The sequence below is a fragment of the Podarcis bocagei genome (genome assembly GCF_964188305.1).
Source record: "Podarcis bocagei genome assembly, chromosome: 4".
Taxonomy (NCBI): domain Eukaryota; kingdom Metazoa; phylum Chordata; class Lepidosauria; order Squamata; family Lacertidae; genus Podarcis; species Podarcis bocagei.
The window spans coordinates 23,452,917-23,469,332 of NC_138128.1; the positions used below are offsets into that span (position 1 = coordinate 23,452,917).

General features: G+C 46.1%; 1 protein-coding gene across 6 annotated transcripts in view; it reads left to right on the forward strand.

The window, feature by feature from the left end:
- PLCH1 (phospholipase C eta 1) overlaps positions 1-16,416 on the forward strand; it is a 160,195-nt gene that overhangs the window by 16,561 nt on the left and 127,218 nt on the right. For all 6 annotated transcript variants that reach the window (XM_081189890.1, XM_081189881.1, XM_081189889.1 and 3 more), the window contains exon 2: positions 16,252-16,369. In XM_081189890.1, the coding sequence (XP_081046016.1) occupies positions 16,291-16,369 (79 nt within the window). In that variant the 5' untranslated portion in view covers positions 16,252-16,290. The remainder of the gene's footprint in view (positions 1-16,251; positions 16,370-16,416) is intronic.

The window sequence follows — 16,416 nt, forward strand, 5'->3', positions numbered from 1 at the left end:
CATGCCAGTAAAGTGAGATGAGCGCCACAACCCCAGAGTCGTCCGTGACTGGACCTAACGGTCAGGGGTCCCTTTACTTTTACCTTTACTACACTAAAGGATTCTTCCAAACTGGAAGAAGCCCAGCGATTTTCATAGGTTTGCTCTTAAATTATTTTATTATTATCATTGATAAAACTTGCATACTGCCCTTCATCTGACGATCTCAGGGTGCTTCGCAAGGTAAAATGCATTAAAGGTTAAACTGAGAATAGAAACAGAGGGTATTTGACTAATATTTGGTGTACTCATAGAGTCCATCTTATAATGGGTCTTGTGGGCATCTGCAGGGTTTTTTGTTTGTTCATATGTTTATGTGGAGGCAAAGTATGTATGGTTACCAACAAACAAATAAATAGACAAACAAAAAAATAACTAGCATCAGAGAACAGGTTTCCATTTCTGGCAGAATTGGTGGGTGAGTAATGGCGAGCTGTTTTACTAGACCTGTCTTGAGAAGCTGGGTCTATCTCTCTTTTTTTCTCAGTGGGTTGCTGGCTGTAGGTAGACCTGGAATCCAGGCAACAACTTTCCACTCCCTGATAAAACACCCAGTTCTTTCCCTGATTCCCTTCATCCTTTGAACTAAAAAAAGGAGAGTCTGCATCTGTTTCCTTCCTTTCAGTGTGACCACACTTGTTACAATTTATCAGTGAAACCTAGGGTTTTTAGTTACTGTATTTTTCCCTCTATAAGACACACCAGACCACAAGACGCACCTAGTTTTTGGAGGAGGAAAACAAGAAAAAAAATACAGTGGTACCCCGCAAGACGAATGCCTCGCAAGACGGAAAACCCGCAAGACGAAAGGGTTTTCTGTTTTGGAGGCGCTTCGCAAGACGAATTTCCCTATGGGCTTGCATCGCAAGACGAAAGCCCATAGGGAAATGCTGGCGGTCGGGAGCAAAGACTTTCGCCCACAGCCGGCCTTCAAAAGAGGACCTCTTCTGAAGGCCGGCGGGGGGCAAAAGTCTTTGCTCCCCCCCGCCTGCCTCCCCCCCCGCCTGCCCCGGGCGATCTTAAAATGCTGGCGGGCGGGAGCGAAGCGTTCGCTGCCGACCCCCAGCATTTTAAAATCTCCAAGGGACAGCAGAGAAGTCTCTGTCCCGGGGAGATTTTAAAATGCTGGGGGTCGGGAGCGAAGCGTTAGCTGCCGACCCCCAGCATTTTAAAATCTCCCCGTGTCCCGGGAAGGTTTTAAAATGCTGGGGGTCGGGAGTGAAGCGCTGCCAACCCCCAGCATTTTAAAATCTCCCCGTGTCCCGGGGAGGTTTTAAAATGCTGGGGGTCGGGAGCGAAGCGCTGCCGAACCCCAGCATTTTAAAATCTCCCCGTGTCCCGGGAAGGTTTTAAAATGCTGGGGGTCGGCAGCGCTTCACTCCCGACCCCCAGCATTTTAAAACCTTCCCGGGACACGGGGAGATTTTAAAATGCTGGGGGTCGGCAGCTAACGCTTCGCTCCCGACCCCCAGCATTTTAAAATCTTCCCGGGACACAGGGAGATTTTAAAATGCTGGGGGTCGGCAGCGCTTCGCTGCCGACCCCCAGCATTTTAAAACGCTGTTCCGAAGGGGGGGTGGGGACACCTGCCCCAGCCGCCCCACTTCGGAAAGCTGTTCCGAAGTGGGGAGGGGGGCGGGGACACCTGCCCCCGCCGCCCCACTTCGGAAAGCTGTTCCGAAGTGGGGAGGGGGGGCGGGGACACCTGCCCCCGCCGCCCCACTTCGGAAAGCTGTTCCGAAGTGGGGAGGGGGGGTGGGGACACCTGCCCCAGCCGCCCCACTTCGGAAAGCTGTTCCGAATTGGGAGGGGGGCGGGGACACCTGCCCCCGCCGCCCCACTTCGGAAAGCTGTTCCGAAGTGGGGAGGGGGGGCGGGGACACCTGCCCCCGCCGCCCCACTTCGGAAAGCTGTTCCGAAGTGGGGAGGGGGGGTGGGGACACCTGCCCCAGCCGCCCCACTTCGGAAAGCTGTTCCGAAGTGGGGCGGGGGGCGGGAACACCTTCTGAAGGCGGGTTGGGGGCGAAAGTCTTTGTCCCCCCTGCCTGCCTTCCCAGGGGCTTTTAAATCGCCCCGGACAGCGGAGAAGTCCTCCGCTGTCCGGGGCGATTTTAAAATGCCGCCCGCCAGCATTTTAAGATCGCCCCGGACAGCGGAGAAGTCCTCCGCTGTCCCAGGGTTTTTTAAAATGCTGGGGGTGGGAAGAAAAGCCCTTGTCCCCCCCCAGCCTTCAGAAGAGGTCCGGGGGCAGACTGTCCCCGGACCTGGTCCGAAGGCGGTTTCCCTAGGAACGCATTAATTGATTTTCAATGCATTCCTATGGGAAACCGTGCATCGCAAGACGAAAAAACCGCAAGACGAAGAGACTTGCGGAACGAATTAATTTCGTCTTGCGAGGCACCACTGTATTCTGAATCTCAGAAGCCAGAACACCAACAGGGATCGCTGTGCAGTGAAAGCAGCAATCCCTCTTGCTGTTCTGGCTTCTGTGATAGCTGCGCAGCCTGCATTCGCTCCATAAGACGCAAACACATTCCTCCTTACTTTTTAGGAGGGAAAAAGTCAGTCTTATAAAGCAAAAAAATACGGTACTTATGCAAGAGGCTCATCAAGTTGATGTTGATGATGACTTGTTTCCCCCAAATGGCTTTGGATGCTTTTAGTCTGCAACTCCTGTCCTAGGGAAGAGCTGCAGGATGGCATGGTTTGCATGCAAAGAAGTCCCGGGTTCAAAGCAGATCAGGCTGAGAAAGACCTTAAACCCCAGAGGGCTGCTGCCAATCATAGCTGGAGTAGATAGCATTCAGCTAGACGGACCAACGGTTTGTCTATTATGAAGTGATGTGGCAGTTACTTCAATTTCCCCTCTATTCACATATTTGAAAGCTTGGCCTTAAAAATACCTCCCTGCATTGAGCAAACTGCATTTTGCAAGGCATCATTTGTAGGATTAAAGAAAAGAGTTCTCAAAAATGAATTGAATGAGATTATGGGAACAAAGGAAGCCTTGTGGAGAGAAATCCAATGGTCAACTTCTTAATGAGTTATATGTTAGTCCCTGAAAATAATAGTGGCAATTGTTTGCATTGTTTGGGGTCCTGGCTCCAAACAATGGACAAAACCATAGAAGCTGATGGAGGGTAATTGTTTTTGTTTTTTTAATGGAGGTGGTTTCCTCCCCTTTTGGTACCAGTATCTTCAGCTTCACATAGATATTTCACTGCATTGGCCTTGTTTATGAGTTTGCTCATTATGTGTTTTCATTGGAACTCTCACGAGTAGCTAGCAAAACACCTGCCCCTATGGTATGTCTGGAGGGGGGGCTTGTATATTGTATATATGCCGGTATGGGGGGGGGAATGGATGCATTGCATTTCCTTGTGGAATATGGCTTTACACCATCAGGGACAGAGCAGCCATAAGAGCATCTCCATGTGCAGTTATTCTTTCCATAGTTCATGCAAAGAGGAGAAACTGCAGAGGGATGCATTTGGGAACACCATTGGATAAGGGGCTAAATCTACCCCTTGTATCTCTGGAGCTTTGGTTCTCCAAAGCTGAAGTTCTTAACAGAACCACTGTGGCTTTTGCTTGCATAGCTCCATCCTGGATTCAGTTCTGTGGTCACACTAGAATATAAAGCAGGCAAGTTGTTAAATCCAAGGCCGGAACAGAACCTTCTTGCACACTGAAAAGATAGGTCAGTTGGTAGAGTGTGAAACTCTTAATCTTAGGGTTGTTGGTTCAAGCCCCACATTGAACACAAAAGATTCCTGCATTTCAGGGGGTTGGACTAGATGTCCCTTGTGGTCCCTTCCAACGGTACGATTCTATGATGTACCCATTATTTTAAGGGTGGAGAATCTGTGACCCCTGACATACCCTCCAACATTTCTCTGATGAAAATAGGGACGTCCCATTCCATAATAATAATTTTACTACAGTGGACGCTCGGGTTGCAAACGTGATCCGTACGGGAAGCACGTTTGCAACCCGCAGACCACGTCTGCACACACACAGGTTGTGACTTGGTCTTCTGCGCATGTGCAAGTGCCAAAACCCAGAAGTAACCCTTTCTGGTACTTCTGGGTTCGGCGCGGAGCGCAACCCGAAATCGCACAATCCGAAGCGTCTGTAACCCGAGGTATGACTGTATTTATCCCCCATCCATCTGACTGGGCTTCCAACATTTATAAAAAGATAGGAAAACATTAAACTTTTTTTTAAAAAACAAATCCCTATACAGGGATGCCTTCAGACAACTCAGGGGTCGGATAACTCCATACCCTCCAACATTTCTCCAGTGAAAATAGGGATGTCCTAAGGAAAAGTGGGGCATTCTGGGATCAGATCAGAAGCCGGGGTGGCTTCTCTAAATCAGGGACTGTCCCTGGAACATAGGGACACTTGGAGGGACTACCCTGATTTGCTGTTGGGCTCCAGCTTTCTTCAGCCCCACTCAGCAAGGCCCAGGGATGACAGGAGCTGCTATCTGAAAACATTTCGAGGGCTATGGGTTCCCCAGCCCTGCTGTAACACAATATCTCAGTCTAGGTGGAGACTGTTGCAACTTTGCATTTTACAGCTCACCTGGCAGCCATAGACAACAGGGGATTTAAAGCAGAGAAATAAGCAGGCTCGTAGAAGAAGAAGGGTGGATCTCTGCAAGAAAGGTCCTCTTGGTTTCTTTGCTTGCTGTGGAGGAAAGGAACCCATCCTTTGGCCTCCATCTCTCCTTGGGCTGCCCACTTGGTGGAAAGCAGGCTAATAAATTGCCAACACTGCATTTTCCTGCTGGCAAAGAAGGGGGCTTGGAGATGCCACATTATACTCGTTTGGCTGCCTAGTAGAAATAAAGAAAGGGCAGGCTAGTAATGTAGCACCCTGCTTGTGGTTAACGCTTAGCTGGAATGAAATATTCAACGCAGCAATAGAGAAATTAAAATAATTATTTATTTGTCAGACAAATAAATGAGAGGCACAGTGGTATATGGTTACCAAGCTCTGGCCTGGCTCCTGCCATTATGGCCAGCCCTTATATTCCCTTAATCCAGCCCCCTTTGCTCCTCCTGTGGCTGCCTCTGTCCAATCAGCCTAGTTGGATTTCCTATTGGCTGATTGCTAGAACCAATCCTAAAAGATACACCCACATCCTCCTGTCCTTATATGGAGGACAAAGAGCTATATATTGTTACATCTATAAATGACAAATAAGTAGTAATATATCTTACATGTGTCTCAACAAGGAATCTTAATTACCAGCTCACCTCTTGCCCTCCCTGCCCTATTGCCTTTTAAAACAAATGGTTAATCTTAAATTTTTATCTTAAACATATGTCAAGGATCTTGAGTTTCACATCAACATTGAAAGATATCCTTCATTTGAAGGTTTCTAAACAAATGTCTGACAGCCATATATCAGGACAACATTTGATGGCGTCTTCCTGTCTGGCAGGGGGGCTAAACTGCTGGCTGACTTAATTCCAGGATAAATACAACTCTTCTAGCATTTGTTAAAGCCTTTGCATAATTACATTTAAGCCAATATACTTAATACACAACACAGGTAGCCTCCTAAAAGGAATAAGGCCTTTTTAAAGTAGAGAGAGAAAGAAAAAAAAAGAACTCAGTTTAAAACAGTTTCAGAAGAAACCTCTTCAGTTTACATCCCCCCCTTCTCCAGCCAGCTGCTTTTCCCATTAGCTCTTCCTCAAACTCTCTCAGTTTAAGAAAGAAACAGTTTTAAAAAGACTTCCCAAAAAAAGCCTCTCTTTCTCTGTCAGCTAGATGCTTCTCCCCATTTGCCTCTGGCCTTAGAAAATACAGCTCAAGGTTTAAGAGAGGCCCATGGTATCATTTTACTATTTGCCCATTCCTAATTATGTTTATCTCTGCCTTTTTTATCTTCTATAACATGTAGGGTCAGTGTTCTTACTCAGTCTGTAATTTCAGCTTTTACGACTTTGAGAATTGCTTTCTGCTATCAATCAAAAGAGGCCCCTTGTCTAAGAGGAAGAAGACACTGTTTTCTTAAGCAGCTAGCCTTCTTGCCTGGCATGAAACATTTGAAAATCTACTTTTGAAAATCTAAGCCCTCTTTAATATACAAGTCCTGATCAAACATTAATAAAATGCAGGCTTATGCCTGATGCCTCATTCCCCCCTTTCAAGCTCAAGGACCTTCATCCCAAGTGTCCTTGATAGCTTGACCTTCATCATATTCCTGAGGTAAAGCTCTGTATAGGGCCATGATATGAGGTAGAGTTTCATTTGAAACCATCTTGCTAATTGTACTTCTAAAACATGAAATGATACATGGCATCATACATAAAACCATTACCACTACTGTCAAGAAAAACAAGCAAGACAATAGTATCCCTTTGAGTCCTGTGACATTAGGTAACCAATTGGTGAGCCATCCCATATCCCATCCTTCCCATGTTTGTACTGGGACATGTGCTATATTCTCCATCTTTGTGGCCAACACACGGATTGCCTCACCATTATCTGAAATGTTAAAGCAACAGGCATTCCTTGTCAAGTTCAAGACTCCACATAGGCCTCCCTGCTTGGCAAGTACATAATCCATTCCCATTTTCAGCTGCAAAATGGCGGCTCTACTTTCATCCAACTGTTGTGCAATAAGTCTCAAACTCTTGGCCGTTGCATTGGTTACAAGTTCCACTACTGCTTGCAATCGAATTATTCTGTTTAGATTATAAATAGGATCCCGTGCCCCTTGTATGAGCTCACCAGGATTCCAGGAGGCAGGATCATAATAGGCTATAATGCGCTCTGGTGGCCAATCATCAGTACCGCTCCAACTTTGGGTACTTCCTCCTGCTATATGAGAAATATCAGCGTTTCTTCGTGTACGCTTGGCCAAATTAGTGGGCATAATCCACATTGGTGGTAATACCCATCCCAGGAAACAAGTCCCACTCCATTTGGAGGGGAGTTTCTTGTATGCCCATTCTCCACATATCCACCACAACCATCGTGTCTGAGGTCTTTGGTACGTGGAGTACAGAAGGCGAAATAGCAAAAGAGGTAGAGAGTTCACAGTGCAGTATGTTAGATTGCCTTTTTCTGTCACAGTTATGTTCCATACCACTTTCCATGCATGAATAAAAGGAGGTGCACAGGGCAAGGCATCCCGAGTTCGATAGGTAGTATCGTGTGCCCAGGTATTCTTAATATTATCCCATGTATAGTGACAATGAGAAGAGCCTATCATGGTAGAATCAGCTGCATCTGATGATCTATGTACACAGAATTCCCCTTGTACAGGTATAACTCGTAATGGTTTAGTTGAGTTCCATCCGGGGAAATTCTGTACTTCTGTTTGGTGTGGTATTTCGCTTACCATACCAATGGCATCTAATGGTATCGGTAATAAGGGCATACCTCCCTCTGAATCATCTGGCCCGAGAGAGCAAACAAGGCAATTGGTCCTATTTGCAACATTGGCTACCATTTCAGCTAAACCTACCCACATATTGTGGTCATGGTGGAATCCATATTTAGTCAATTTGGCCAGATTCAAGGACCCTTCCCCTTCCCAAGGGATCAGGATTAATAATAGAATCATGTTGATGTCTAGCATATGCATTCCTTCCACAAAAGATTACCTTATTGTGATAGCAAATAAATATTAGTCCCAATATAATTCCCCCAGTGACAGGAATGGGGAACCACCAAGACCAAAACATATATCCCGAGGATCCCCAATGAGTAATATCTGATAATTGTTCCACAAGGGGGTGGGCAGTCAATTAATTGTGGGGCAGTCAATCAATTGTATAAGAGAATCTTTCCTTTCACAATCGCTGGTTCAGATGCTCCTCAAGCTTCAGGCGTGCGCAGGTCAGCCAGCTTCCAGGTTGTGGCTGCAGCAGGCCGGTCGTCAAATGTTGCCCGTGACCTAGCCCGTTCCCGGTAGGGCTAGATACAGGGGTTTTTGGAGAGAGTCAGTTTAAGAGGATTAGAGGGGTCACCTTTGCACGTCCAACTGCCTTCGGACTTCTTCAAACGGGAGTGATGAATCCAGGGGGTCACCTCAGCTACCTTCACCGCTGTTGGAGTAGAGAGCAAGACGGTGTAAGGTCCACGCCACTTAGGTGCAAGTGGATCACGTTTCCACTCTTTCACCCATACGCTATCGCCAGCCTGGAACTGATGAATCGGCTCGGCAATGCTGCACGGCGTACGCTCGAGGGCCCACCTGTTAAGAGAAACAAAAACACGGGAGAGAGATTGCACTTGTCCCTGTGTCACATGGTCTCCTATTTGTTTAAGATCAGCTGAAATATCCTGAACAAAGGAGGGTGGTCTCCCATACAGGAGCTCAAAAGGTGACAACTTAAGTCTTTTTGTGGGTGCACACCGAACACGAAACAGTGTTATGGGTAACACATCTACCCATCCCAATCCCGTTTCCTGGGTTAATTTTGCCAATTGGGTTTTCAGAGTCCGATTCATTCTTTCAGTTTTCCCTGAACTCTGAGGCCTATAGGCTGCATGCAGTCTCCATTTCACTTGTAGGACTCGACATACTTCTTGTACTACTTGATCAATGAACGCTGGCCCATTGTCACTTCCAATGCATCTAGGTAATCCAAACCTCGGGATCAATTCAGTGAGGAGTCTCTTAGTTACCTCTCGTGCCTTTTCAGTTCGGGTGGGAAAAGCTTCAACCCATCCGGTAAGAGTATCTACAAACACAAGGAGATACTTGAATCCCTTAGAAGGGGTTGTACCGGTCCCTGCCTGGGATTGTTTTTAGCACAAAGAACACATTTCTGTGAAATGCAAGTTGCTAATTGTGATAGGTTAATAATATACAACTTCCGACTGAGACTCTCTCTGGTTGCAGTACCGCCAAGGTGAGTAGATTCATGATAATTTCTTACAATTGTGCCTGCTAGATGATGAGGTACATAAATCCTATTGTCTGGCAGGATCATCCAACCGTCCTTCACAACTGCTCCTTCCTGTTCAGCCCACTTCCTCTCTTCTGGGGTATAGTGAGGTTTAACTTCTTCTGGAACTACCTCTGGTATGAGGGCTGCTATAAATCCTCCCACAGGCTTTTGGGCTGCCTCTCGAGCTGCTTTGTCAGCAGCATGATTTCCTCTGGTTATTGGATCCCTTCCTCGTCCATGACCTTTGCAGTGCATTACAGCAATCTGTTCTGGAGCCCATACTGCTTCTAACAGGGTTTCTACTTCAGGTCCATATTTCAAGGCTTTCCCGTGGGCTCCTATTAGACCTCTTTCTTTCCATAGAGCACCATGTGCATGCAGGGTTAAGAAGGCATATTTAGAATCAGTATAGATGTTTGCCTTACATCCGGCTGCCAATTGCAGAGCTCTAGTTAAACCTATAAGTTCAGCTTTTTGTGCTGAGGTGCCAGCAGGCAAAGCTTCAGCTTCCACAACTTCCTCATTGGTGACCACAGCATATCCTGCTCGTCTGGCACCTTCATGCAGGTAACTGCTACCATCAGTATAATATACAACATCTGGATTTTTCAATGGTTCATCTTTCAGATCGGGTCTACTGGAATAAACTTCATCCATTATTTGGAGACAATCATGTGATTCTTCATCATCTACCTCTGGTATGGGCAGCAAAGTCGCTGGATTGAGCATATTCACTACTCGTAGATGAATCCTGGGATTTTCACACAATAGGCCTTGGTACCTAGCCATCCTTGGGTTCGTTAGCCAATAACTACCCTTATATTCCATGAGTGTCAGAACAGCATGAGGTACATTCACATACATCGTCTGGCCGAAGGTAAATTTATCAGCTTCTTTGACAAGGCTGGCAGTGGCCGCTACTGCCCTTAGGCATGGAGGCCATCCTTTTGCTACTGAGTCCAATTGTTTTGACAAATAAGCTACTGGACGGTTCCAACTTCCTAATCTCTGGGTCAGGACTGCCGCTGCAATCCCATTCTGTTCATGTACATACAGCTGAAAGGGTTTTTCCGAATTAGGCAGTCCAAGGGCTGGGGCCTCCATAAGTCGTTGTTTGATAACTAAAAAGGCTTGTTGCTGCTCAGGTCCCCATACGAATGGGTCCTTTTCTGCACCTCGAGTGCTTTCATGTAAGGGTTTGGCCAGACTGCTGAAATCAGGTATCCATAGTCTACAAAACCCTGCTGTTCCCAGGAATCCTCTGAGTTGTTTCCTTGTGGTAGGTTCCTTGATAAGGCAAATAGCTTCTTTCCTCTCTGGCCTCAATGCTCGTTGTTGGTGTGAGATGTCAAAGCCCAAATATTTGACCTTTTCTAAACATAACTGTGCCTTTTTCTGGGAAACTCGGTAGCCAGCTTCCCAGAGCAAGTGGAGCAGTTCCTCTGTACCTTCTTTACAGGTATCAAAATCCTTTGCTGCTAGTATAAGGTCATCTACATATTGCAGAACCACCTTTTCTCCAGGTATTGAGGGGTAACTTGTTAGATCCTTCGCCAAGGCAGTGCCAAATAAAGTTGGGGAATTTTTGAATCCCTGGGGCAATCTTGTCCAGGTTAGCTGGCCTTTTGTTCCTGTCAAAGGGTCTTCCCACTGGAAGGCAAATATAGGTTGGCTCTGTGGTGCCAGCCGGCAACAGAAGAATTCATCTTTCAAGTCCAATACAGTAAAAAATGTTGCTTCTGGTGGGATCAAACTCAGCAGGGTGTATGGGTTTGGTACATTTGGGTGCAAGGTCTCGATAGCCTGGTTTACGAGCCTCAAGTCCTGCACTGGCCTGTATTCATCTGTCCCAGGTTTTCGAACAGGCAAAAGGGGTGTGTTCCATTCTGATTGGCAGGGCTTAAGCAGACCATATTTTAATAGGCGGTCCAAATGTTTCTGGATGCCCTCTGCTGCTCGCCGGGGTAAAGGATATTGCTTTACAGATACAGGGGTAGCCATAGGTTTTAAGGTTACTACAATTGGAGCTATATTCTTGGCCATTCCTGGTGGGCTATTTTCGGCCCATACTCCTGGTGGCACCTGTAGAGTTCGGAGGAGCTTGTTTAACTCTGTATCCAATGTGGGTTGGACTTGCAGGGCTGACATTAGGCGCCATGATTGTTCCTTAGGTACTGAGAGGGAAATTATTCCTGCTGCCTTTGATGGCAGTTTCATTTCTGGACCTCGAGGAGTGAAGGTGATTTGGGCCTGCAATTTGGACAGCATATCTCTACCTAAGAGAGGTATTGGACACTCAGGTATATACAAAAACTGATGGGTTAAACGATGTCCCCCAATCTGGCATTCCAAAGGTTGGAGGAAAGACCTCTTAGCTGACTGACCAGTGGCACTTTTAATGACTACACTTTTGGATGCCTTTTTCTGCAATAGTTCTGGGAGTACTGAGTATTCAGCCCCAGTATCAATCATAAAGTCTATTAAATGGCTTCCTAATTGGATCGTGACCGTGGGCTCCTGGAAGCCTAACTTTATGGAGTCCGGTCTTTCCTAGTCTTGGGTAAAATCCTCCTCTGCCAGTCCAATGACATTGTCCCTACTCCGTCCTTGTCCAGGTCTCTGATATCTTCCATCTCGGATCATTCCCCGTCCCCGTCCCTGGTTTCTTGGGCCGGAGCCTGGGCCTGGGCCTGGGCGTACTTCTTCCAACCTCAGGGGTTCAGGACACTCCCGCTTCCAATGACCCTCCTTCTTGCAATTTGCACATTGATTCCTTCCCAGTGGTGGATTCCTTCCCCGCCCTCTTCCTCCATTTAAGGGGCGGTAGTCTTGCTTCACTGCTGTGGCTAGCATTACCATCTTTTCCTTCTGCCACTTCTTCTTCTCTTGTTTCTCAGCCTCATCCCTATTCCGATAAACTCGGCGTGCAATGGCCATAATTTGGCTCATCAGCATCCCTTCCCATCCTTCGGATTTCTGAATTTTCTTACGAATGTCAGAAGCGCACTGGGCCACAAATGTAGCAGTAATCATTCTGCTGTTTTCAGGGGCTTCAGGGTCAAAAGGAGTCCATATACGATAGGCTTCTTGCAGCCTCTCTAAAAAGTCTCCTGGACTCTCATTTGGTTTCTGTTCTACTTCTGAGACTTTAGACATATTAGTGGGCTTCTGGCATGCCCTGCGAATACCTTGCACAAGCGTCTGGCGGTAGGTGGTAAGTCTGGCCAGGTGAATTACATTGTTTGGATCCCAATTAGGATCTTCCAAGGGAAAGTTGTCTTGGAGATGACGGTCAATATTATAAATATTTCCCACTCTGGCCTGCTCACGCAAATATATCTGTGCCTTTTCAATTATGTCTCTCCTTTCCTCAGTGGTGAACAGAGTATTCAGGAGCTGGCGGCAATCTGTCCAAGTAGGACTATGAGTATTTATTATTGAAGTCACCAAGTCCATCATAGCCTGAGGTTTTTCTGCAAAAGATGGGGTGTGTGTTTTCCAATTCATCAGATCTGTAGTCGTGAATGGAATATATTGCAGGGTCGAAGTTCGAGGTGGCCGTGGTCCGAGTTGCCCGTTAACCAGCACAGGCTCCTCAAGTGCATCAAATACTCTTCTGAGAGGGGCTACTATGTGATCTTTCTCTTCGCCTTGCTCTAGGGGCCTCAAATCATAGGGGATGGTATTTGTCCCAAGGCGTTCTTTTAGCAGCTTTATACGCCTGGCTGTATTGCTTGCTGACCGATTAAGGTCTCCCTGTAACTTCTGTAATAATTCTCTAGGACTTGGATGTACAGGGGTTTGGGGTAGGCAATCAGTTGTTTCACTAAAAGAGACTGTAGATGGAGTTCTACTGGGACTCACAGATGGAATAACCACTTCTGCTTGGGCTTTATTATAGGCCTCCAATGCCTCCTGAAGATATTTATCATAATCTATCAAGGAATCAAGTTCTGTGACTCCAGCCCCATTATTCATTCCACTTTCTTGCCTTGGGGTTACAACTGGTGGAGTGTTTGGATTAGGCTCCCTTCGATGTGGAGCATAAGGTGGAGGTGGAAGCAGCTCTTCCTCTGGTCCCTCAAAAATGGGTTTGAGTTTATTTGGCAAGATTCCTTTCCTAGCTTCGGCTTTTACAGCCAATAATTTGCATCGTTGGACTTTGCATTCCCTTATCCATGGAGGATTTTTATTTAATGTGCTCAGCCAGGAATCTATATATGAAAATTGTTCTGGGCACCCTCCAATTTCTTTGGCGATGTTAGACCAAAGTTTGCTTACTAAATTTATATCAAAGGTTCCTTGAGATGGCCATTCAGTATTTTGCTTCGGCCACTCTAATTCACATAACGTTCTCAGGCGCTCTGGCGTCATTTTGACTCCATACGCCCCTGAGAAGGCTTTCTTAAAATTATTTAACATACATTCAAGAGGTGTATTTTCCCCTTTTGAACCCCCAACTCCCATTGTATGGCCCTGTGAAGTATCCACTCAGTCACTCACACACACGCTTCGTGGGTTTCCTTGCCCAGATGGAGTCGCCTCACTGGGAACCGAAGTACTACCCACTCCACACTCAGGTCAGCTACAGATTGCTCTGTACTTTCTCACACATACAATGCGTTAGATACTTCACCACACACTACCTCCCATTCTTCCCTTTTCCCCCACCAGATCACCATCTGATGTATCCAACCACCTAGCGTACTCAGTTCCCACTTACTGAGACGCAGAAGTTTGATCAAGACTTCTCTTCCTCCCAATTAATTGGAGGGCCAAAAATCCCTTTGTGCACTTACCCCTGGTTGGTTCCGTTTCCCCCCCGGTCCGTCGCCGCCAGTGAGCAGGGTATCAGACAGACGAGACTTCTGCGTTCCCCCTGGAAAAATTTACCAGTGCGCGCTTGGGTAAGCAGTTTAGAGATCCTCTCTCTTGTACCCTGCCCAATAGGGCGAAGGGGCTGCGTTCCAGCAGACCACTTATCCGAGTCACAGGAGCACCATAAAATGTAGCACCCTGCTTGTGGTTAACGCTTAGCTGGAATGAAATATTCAACGCAGCAATAGAGAAATTAAAATAATTATTTATTTGTCAGACAAATAAATGAGAGGCACAGTGGTATATGGTTACCAAGCTCTGGCCTGGCTCCTGCCATTATGGCCAGCCCTTATATTCCCTTAATCCAGCCCCCTTTGCTCCTCCTGTGGCTGCCTCTGTCCAATCAGCCTAGTTGGATTTCCTATTGGCTGATTGCTAGAACCAATCCTAAAAGATACACCCACATCCTCCTGTCCTTATATGGAGGACAAAGAGCTATATATTGTTACATCTATAAATGACAAATAAGTAGTAATATATCTTACATGTGTCTCAACAAGGAATCTTAATTACCAGCTCACCTCTTGCCCTCCCTGCCCTATTGCCTTTTAAAACAAATGGTTAATCTTAAATTTTTATCTTAAACATATGTCAAGGATCTTGAGTTTCACATCAACATTGAAAGATATCCTTCATTTGAAGGTTTCTAAACAAATGTCTGACAGCCATATATCAGGACAACATTTGATGGCGTCTTCCTGTCTGGCAGGGGGGCTAAACTGCTGGCTGACTTAATTCCAGGATAAATACAACTCTTCTAGCATTTGTTAAAGCCTTTGCATAATTACATTTAAGCCAATATACTTAATACACAACACAGGTAGCCTCCTAAAAGGAATAAGGCCTTTTTAAAGTAGAGAGAGAAAGAAAAAAAAAGAACTCAGTTTAAAACAGTTTCAGAAGAAACCTCTTCAGTTTACATCCCCCCCTTCTCCAGCCAGCTGCTTTTCCCATTAGCTCTTCCTCAAACTCTCTCAGTTTAAGAAAGAAACAGTTTTAAAAAGACTTCCCAAAAAAAGCCTCTCTTTCTCTGTCAGCTAGATGCTTCTCCCCATTTGCCTCTGGCCTTAGAAAATACAGCTCAAGGTTTAAGAGAGGCCCATGGTATCATTTTACTATTTGCCCATTCCTAATTATGTTTATCTCTGCCTTTTTTATCTTCTATAACATGTAGGGTCAGTGTTCTTACTCAGTCTGTAATTTCAGCTTTTACGACTTTGAGAATTGCTTTCTGCTATCAATCAAAAGAGGCCCCTTGTCTAAGAGGAAGAAGACACTGTTTTCTTAAGCAGCTAGCCTTCTTGCCTGGCATGAAACATTTGAAAATCTACTTTTGAAAATCTAAGCCCTCTTTAATATACAAGTCCTGATCAAACATTAATAAAATGCAGGCTTATGCCTGATGCCTCATTAACTTTAACATGTGCTTACTTACGAAGCTGCTTTATTCATCCTGCAAATAGTGCATGAAAGCTACCAGAGCATAAAAGTACCTTTTGCTTTGATCTATAGGAAAAGATTATGGGACGTGGGTGGCACTGTGGGTTAAACCACAGAGCCTAGGGCTTGCCAATCAGAAGGTTTGTGGTTCGAATCCCCGCAACGGGGTGAGCTCCCGTTGCTCGGTCCCTGTTCCTGCCAACCTAGCAGTTTGAAAGCACGTCAAGTGCAAGTAGATAAATAGGCACCACTCCAGCAGGAAGGTAAACAGCATTTCCATGCGCTGCTCTGGTTTGCCAGAAGCGGCTTAGTCATGCTGGCCACATGACCTGGAAGCTGTACAGGCTCCCTCGGCCAATAAAGCAAGATGAGCGCCGCAACCCCAGAGTCGGTCATGACTGGACCTAATGGTCAGGGATCCCTTTACCTTATAGGAAAAGATTGGAGAGCATCCATCACCACATCTAAAGGGCAGCAGGCTAGCTTAGGAGGTGCAGGTGACATAATGCACACAGTTCTGTACTCAAAACACCTTGCCTCCTAGTCTGCCAAGAGAGACTGGCTACCACCCTCCTCCTTCCCTCCCTCCCTCCCTCCCTCCCTCCCTCCCTCCCTCCACTGAGATGGGGTGAGAAAGCAATGAATACTTGAATACCTGCATTGTCAAACCCATATCCCTTGCCATGCAAACTGTTTCTCTTCCTGCTTTCTATGAGTGGGCGGTAATTGTGTGAAAGTGACCCTAAGCACCTTGATGATGGGCTAATTGCAGATAACTAGAAGTTGTCCAGCCCCAGCCAATAATTGCTGAAGCATTTTGAGTAAAGCAGGAATTATTGTTATTTTTTAATATATGAGAAATAATCCCCAAAGAATTCTTTTATTAGGACTAATATCACTGAATTGTTCTTCCTTTCAACTTAATAATTACCTTCGCATTACCGGCACTTACCCTTGCTTAATTTTGCAGGAGAATTGTCTTTGATGCTGAGAAGAAACCCTCCTAAGGATGAGTTACTGGAACCTGGATAAGAGAACTTGTCTGCAGTACTGCCGGCATTTTTTGGTGGACAATGGAGTTTTTCATGGTAAGTGGCACCTTACCCCTCTAGCTTCTGCCGTCTCTTGTTTCTTA